Genomic DNA, 7,200 nt, shown 5'->3' with positions numbered 1-7,200 from the left:
GCCTCGCTTTCTTCCTATTGCTAATCCCCACCTTGCCCCCCCCCCCCCCCCCCCTTTGCCGCCACCAAACAGATAAGACAGACTGCCATGTTTTCAGCTCCACTTCCTTCCTGCCCAGGAGCACTGGTGTATCTCGTTAGTTCTCTCACCAGCCAACCCTTCTCCTCTCCTTCACACAGCATCTGCCAGGAGCAAAAAATCTGATCAGGTCTTTTTTTTCTTTCTTCCTTTTCTTCTTTCCTTTTGTAAAATAGAGAAGGGGAAGAGCAAGAAAGGGGGCAACATCCAGAGGAAGTTTGGTGGGTGAGACGGTGCTATTGCTAAACTAATTATGGTGAGCGTGGATGAGAGACTGAGAGGCAAGAAGAACCTTCTATCCCCATGGACGGAGGAGGGTTTCATCATCAACTCGCCGTAGACGCAACAAACACGCACGCTCAGAGACAGAGAGCCGGAGTTGATTTCTACGTCCCTCTTTCAACTCCACTCGATGGCCCCGCCGATACGGATCGCGCGGCGGACGTTGGCGGAACAGCTGCCTTTGCGAGCGTTGCCAAACCTCTCAACAGAGACGCCTGCTCTCTAATGAAGACAGGCTGGGACAGTTCCTGGTGGAGATTGATGTACCACCTACATTAGCTCCTTCCACCATAGCCCCTCTCACTCACTCTCTCCCTTCCTTCTCCCCCCCCCCACAAACACAGCTCTTCGAGGTCATCAATCAGAACTGTGTTGTTTCAGCCTCCACCTGTCTTAAACTCAGGTATAAATCACACAGGCTGATTTCAGAGGGCCGGTGTTTAAATAATTAAAGAGCTTTAATTTATCAGGATTTAGCACCCCCGAGACAGCAGAGCTGACAGTCAGAGAGAGAATGAGAGTGTGTGTGAGAGTGTGAGGAAGCGAAATGTGTTACTCTATCAGTTCGACAAGTAGGCAGTCATGTTTTTTGTTTTGTTTTTTTTAAGTACAAATACGAGCTAACAAAGACAAGAGTCGAGTCTGAATTTATCACACGTGAATATTTTTTTTTATTGGAGAAAACAAGATGACAGTAGTATGGAGGACGGCGCGGGAAGCAGACGACCAGGGGGCCCTGTCATCACAGGCAGAGTGTTAGACAGAGAAACTGAATGACGGAACACTCAATTGCCTGACAAGAGGTTGATTAGAACACCAAACGTGTTCCTTCAGCCTGTCTCCCAAACTGTATCACAGAGAAAACGGACGAAACATTTGGATCAAATGTTTCGGTTTTGTCAATTGTAATATTTGCTTTATTGTACAAGATTAAGTCCAAAAGGAAATTAAACTGTTGTTTCATTTGTTAACATTTGTTTTCATGGCTTTAATGCACCACCACCAACACCATCAATTGCACAGACCGCCACAGATGTTAGGGTATTATTCCCTTCAGGCAGGGAAAGAAGGAAGCTGATCCAGTCAGATGAAGTTCAGAAACAAAACTGCAAAGTGCTGTTACAAAATGAAACAAGACCGCCTCTGTTAAATAACAAAGGTCTCACGATAACCATGGTTGGTTTAGATTATCTGAACTCTGGGCAGGATGTCCCAAATCACGACGTGAATGTCCTTCACGTCGAGTTCATATCAACTGTCCCGGAAAAAAAAAATGACATCCAAAGATTTACAACGAGGAAAAAAAAAGTCAACTTAACAAATTGTAATAAATTAAAACAAAACCAAAAAATGGAACTGGACTAGCGATAACCCCCTCCCAAAGTGTTGTAAGGTGAACTGTGGTGATGCTGGGCCTTGTCCTGGAGGGGTTCAGGATGAGCACGCCCTCCTTCACAGAGGAGTCTGTCTACGAGGCTGTCTTGCTACACAGACTGGATGCTGGGAAGGCCAGCGATAGTGGATGACGAATGGGAACGACGGACCTCTGCTGCCCTCCTCTGGCCGAACCGTGGCACCTCGCACAGCTGTCCCAGACGCCTTCGACTGCCCCCCGAAGCACTTGTGTCACAGCTAAACGGAAGTTCGGGGGTTTCGGAAGATTCTTACTGACACAGTCCCAAAAAAGATTTAGTCGGGAAACTTACTGAGGGGAAAAAAAAAAAATCCTTACAAAATGAGCTTTTACAATGGAATACAGGCACACTTTCTACGCTCACATACGAATCCTCCAGCACATCCATTGATCTTAGTGGCAGGTCTAAGAGCTGTGCCAACCCTGAATGACTGCTTCTTCACACCCAGAGGACTACATTTAATCACAAAACATCCACATTGGCTCTTCATATAAGAGGCCACATTTAATGACAGTAGCACTTCAGTATCGAGAGGAATTGAGTATATTGCCGCTTGCTTGAAAGCCCATATGTTTTTCTACTGGGTAGTTTACAGTGTGTTCAAAAGTAGCCACCTAGTGGTTGAAATCCCTCACTACAGCATCGAGTATGTTAGAAACAGAAGGGAACTTTTCAGGCGGGTGACACTGGGAGGGAAAACTAAATGGGGGGGGGGGGGGACCCTCAAAGGAACATGATTTAGCAGATTAAGAGCAATCTAGTATAACAGGGGTGGGGTGGGGAGCTTCTTTGGAAGGAGATCAGAGAAGTGTTTTGCATTTCCTTCGACACCAGGAAGCACACAAACAATTCAGCTGTTCGGGGCTGTCGGGCCAGGTTTCTGGGAGTTTACTGTTCACAAGCCATTACGATTCCACAAGATTTACATCGGCATGATATCGACTATCGTTTCGGCCAATAGATTTCAGGCTAGGATTGTCTGGATGGCGTCTCCCCCCCCCCCCCCGTTGCCTCTGAAGCTGATTGCCCATGGTAACCCTCCCCCTCTCCCTGTTCCACAGACCTGTGTGCTTTGAGAACAGGACCCCTCCCCCCCCCCCTCCCCCCGCCGGCTGAACGGACACGGCTTCAGTTCTCCATGAGGGAGCGCTGCAGTGCCTCCTGGATCATCGTGTGCTCATCTGTGGAGTAATCCTGAGAGACAGAGAGAAAGAGAGAGAGAGACAGAGACAAAAGAGAGAGAAAGAGACGGAGACAGAGGGAGAGATTCAGCTCACTGCATGGACAGCAGGACCCAGACACAGACAGTGCACCATCACACGGGGGAGAGTCTGGGGAACAGTGGGAGAGACTATCAAAAGATATATAGCTGTGGACTCGTCAGTCTCTGGGGCCCTGTGGACGTCATGAGGACCTGGGAGCCGGCCCGGGTCCCAACCTGCCTGCTTGTCGCATGGAGCCCAATGGAAAACAACCGAGGGTCTTCCCGAGATGCTTCTCGTGTGACCTTCTCAAAATAACCCGCTGTTTCGTTCAGTCATTTCAATTCACACGCAAACCAAAGACCTCTCGTCAGACGCACAACACATGCTGTGGAGCCAGCCCGTTCGGGGGGGTGTGTGTGCATCTTTCCCCCCCCCATACGCTCCAGATCAGGGCCACGCGGCCCCGCAGTGGGGCCTCTGCACGCCACTTCTCCACACTCACCACGAACGTGTCGTAGGAGAAGGTGTGTCGGATCTTGAGGTGCTGGAAGAAGTCTGCGCTCCTGTAGTTGGGGTCTCCCCACGGCATGGAGGCACAGATGGGGCACACCTGGAGAGGAGCGGCAGGGAGAGAGAGAGACAGAGAGAGAGAGAGAGAGAGAGACAGACAGAGAGAGAGGGAGAGAGAGAGACAGAGATAGAGAGAGAGAGAGAGAGAGAGAGAGAGAGAGAGACAGAGAGACAGAGAGGACCGCTAATGAGGATCGCTGGGAAAAAACATGCCCGCTCCGGGAAGGGAGGAGGTCGGACAAAGTGACGCAGAGCGCTGGCAGATCTAGGGCTGACCTTGGCCAGGTGTGTGACGACACGTGCGTGACTACATACTGGAGGGGGAGGGAAATTGGAACACAACTGTCCACTTCGTTGACACCTAACAAATAGAAGTGGTTTGGAACAAGCTGTTTTTTTGGAACAAGCCATCTCTCTCCTTTTTCTTTTTTTTTTTTACAGTTTGATTATCATGACACACTCATGTTACAATTGTTAGATGCATGGGTGTACAACTGGTTAGTATAACTCTACTGGGAGTTTTCCAGGTTATATTGTCTAGTGTGACCCAACTGTACCACTCAACACTGCTTATCTGATAACAAAAAATAAAAAATAGATCAATCTACTGGAAAAATCTCTAATGTTCTCTAGTGCCCATTCCATGGGGCACCCTCATATTGTGAGAGGGAGTGACCATACACATAAAGAGTTTGTTAGAGTTTAGTTCATTGGCTGCTGGGCACAAGAAATGCGTCAGCCATCTTGGACAGGGCAGATTCCTGGTTGCGTAGCATCAGAATAAACAAGATGCCAGCAATGTGCAGCATATTCCTGCTCATATCGGTGAACAAGCAAACAGGGCTCGGGGGATTACTTTTCACAAGTAACATATAACATTACCATACTATTGGTTTTTGTGATTTTTTGGGGTGTGAAAAGAATAACCATGTCCTGTATCACAGCTACATGTATGACCTTTACAGCAAAGCAAACCGCTTGAAAATCAGTTCAGTATTCAGTTCGGTATGATTAATTCAATGCGCTGACAGCTAATTTCCCCAGCCAAACAAATTACACTGAGTGGAGCGGTTGACCGTTCCAAGATGGCGGCCCCACGGCTCGTCAGCGCCAGTAGGCAGTAGCGGTCGATGCGGCGTCTACTCTTTATCATGTCTATGGGAGTGACTGTCTGAAGGGAGATGAGCTCATAAGAGAGACTTCCTACCACATGACGTGTGTCCCGGGCATGCTGGGAAGTGCAGTGCTCAACCAGGCCGTCCTGGTCGAGGTTCTGGCAGTTGCAAAATGGGCAGGAGAAGGTGTAACGGTTGGGCACGGGACTGGAAGAGAGAGAGAGAGAGAGAGAGAGAGAGAGAGAGAGAGAGAGAGAGAGAGAGAGAGAGAGAGAGAGAGAGAGAGAGAGAGAGAGAGAGAGAGAGAGAGAGAGAGAGAGAGAGAGAGAGAGAGAGAGAGAGAGAGAGAGAGAGGGAGAGAGATAGAGAGAACGTTTAATTCTTGACATTATTTGACCTGAGGTGGTATACAAACAACCCTGTCAACCCAGCCCAGGGACGTCATGAACCTCACCTGAGGATGGCAGGCTGGCTCTGAGCGGTCGTCCTCACACCCTCTTCGATGTACTCTTGGTATTTAGGACATGCTCCGGTGTGGCCTCTCATCTGAGACAGAGCCACCTGGGACATGGTAACAAGGTGTTTAAACCTTCGCTCTCACAACAACAACAGTAGGTCTCCGTCTCGTAACGTAGCCTCTGACACCTACCTGGGCTCCACAGCCTTTGCATGCGGCCACTGAGGAGTGGATGAGGGCCTCGAGGTCCGTAGCTTTAGCCCAGTGGCCCAGGCCGGCCCGGCACACAGCGCACACGGGCTTCTGAGGCCGCAAGCACTCCTGCAGGCAACTCTGACAGAACCTGCGAGAAGTGTAGCACGGCGAGCAACAATGACGTCTCGTTCAGACAACGCTTCCGTATCTATCACACACATATTGTTTATTGGCTGTAAATGTATTATTCTGTTTAGTTCCTGAAATTCAAAAGAAAAAAGCCTCCACCCATTGAGTTATGGATTTGTAGTCCTGATACATTTTTGAACTACACATCCCATATGTACGGCTATATCGTTGGTAAACAAAACTGAAAGTATGCCAGCTATATTTAGTGGAAATAATGTAGCTAATCGTAAATGTCGGTATGTTTAAACCCTGATTAGCTACAAACATGATAAGAATACATTGACAACAAGGAAGCTAACTCAGTTAACTACCTCTGTTTAACTTGGACGATTTACTACTAGTACAAGGTTGCTAGCTAACAACACAACATCATAGCTACAGTAGCCTAGCTAGCCCGGATAATCGAGCTACCACCAGCAATCTATCTCCACCCAAAACTTACGTATGGCCACACTGCGTTGTGACAGGGCTGTCAAAGATTTCGAGGCAAACTGGGCAAACAAACTCTGTCACATCCCTGTCTCCAGCAGAAACATTTTTCTTTTGCTGTGCAGAGCTGAAGCTTCCTAGCATCGCCATTTCTTCCCCCTCTGCTTTTCCTCTGTTGTTAAATCGAAAGCGATCCAGACTGTGGAGCTGTGGAATTAACTGACGTCACATTACAGACTGTGTTGCCAGATTGAGTGAGGGTGTCTTTTAGTGTGCTACTGCAGGTGTATCTGCAATAACGGACTACAGACAACGCGTTGACAGTCATCTGCACAGGCTGAGGCTACCATTAGAAAGATGTTCTTTCTTACGTTCTATGTAGTGATTCGTATTTGTAAAAAATAAATAAAAAAATAAAAAAATAAAAGATTGACATATTGTTGAACGGCTTTGTACTTGTTTCAGGCATTTCTCAAAAGATATATAATTGTTATTACCATTTTATTAATCATCGTATGTCCTTTCAGCTATTAGAGCTTTTTTACAACCCCAAATTTGACAAATATAAGGCCTCACTAGACCTTTGTTCAGAGGGAGTCTGAGTGTGACATCCAATATGCTTCATGTATAAGTATCACTTTTATCAAACTAAACCTCAAGCACATGATGCTCATCTTCGGAGATACAAATGTGTATGTTTTAATTGACCATCAAACCCCTTGTGTGTGTACAGAGCAGAACTGTTGAGGTGAACTGTGCATTCGTGTCAGCGCCTCCTGAACGAGGATGCCAGGTGTGACACTGGACACTTCACCTCGGAGGCCATCTTCAATCTCTTATTCATGACACAGCAAAGGCAATATTAGTACTCTTTTGTTGTAGCTTGTCCACATAAGATCCATCATAGCAGAATGTGTAGAGAAGGTCATGGTCATTGGAGAGGTGAGGCCGTGTTGGTCCCATCAACTGTTTCCCACAACCTCTCTGGTCATCAAACCTGGTCACCAGCAGCCATCGTCAGTAGAGACAGGCCGTGTCTGAAACAGCCACAGTCTCCACAGTCACACTGATAACCCTCAAGTCTGGACGGATTTGGAGGTGTCGCAGAATGTCGCATACAAGCTTTCTTGTGATGTGTTTTTGGGTTACTAGATATCACTCATTCTCAGCTTATAGCTCTGAGCTGAACTGAAACAGACTTTTTGAGGCAACTGTTTGCTCCTGCTTCTCCTATGTATTCCTTTATTCTCAGAGAAATGGTGGCT

The 7,200-nt window shown here is 47.4% G+C and overlaps 1 protein-coding gene across 1 annotated transcript; it reads right to left on the bottom strand.

Moving 5' to 3' along the window:
• Positions 1 to 2,866: 2,866 nt before the first annotated feature.
• rnf114 (ring finger protein 114) lies at positions 2,867 to 6,149 on the bottom strand. Its single transcript, XM_084681188.1, has 6 exons — positions 5,949 to 6,149; positions 5,315 to 5,465; positions 5,120 to 5,226; positions 4,758 to 4,872; positions 3,483 to 3,590; positions 2,867 to 2,969 (listed from the first exon to the last, which is right to left on the bottom strand). The coding sequence occupies exons 1-6, from the start codon at positions 6,083 to 6,085 to the stop codon at positions 2,904 to 2,906; spliced, it is 684 nt and encodes a 227-aa protein (XP_084537314.1). The 5' UTR covers positions 6,086 to 6,149; the 3' UTR covers positions 2,867 to 2,903.
• Between the last annotated feature and the right edge of the window lie 1,051 nt (positions 6,150 to 7,200).

The sequence above is a fragment of the Hypomesus nipponensis genome, chromosome 18, assembly GCF_054491055.1.
Source record: "Hypomesus nipponensis isolate SF chromosome 18, ASM5449105v1, whole genome shotgun sequence".
Taxonomy (NCBI): domain Eukaryota; kingdom Metazoa; phylum Chordata; class Actinopteri; order Osmeriformes; family Osmeridae; genus Hypomesus; species Hypomesus nipponensis.
Note: the sequence above shows the minus strand (reverse complement) of the source record. Positions and strands in the feature narration are given on the sequence as shown.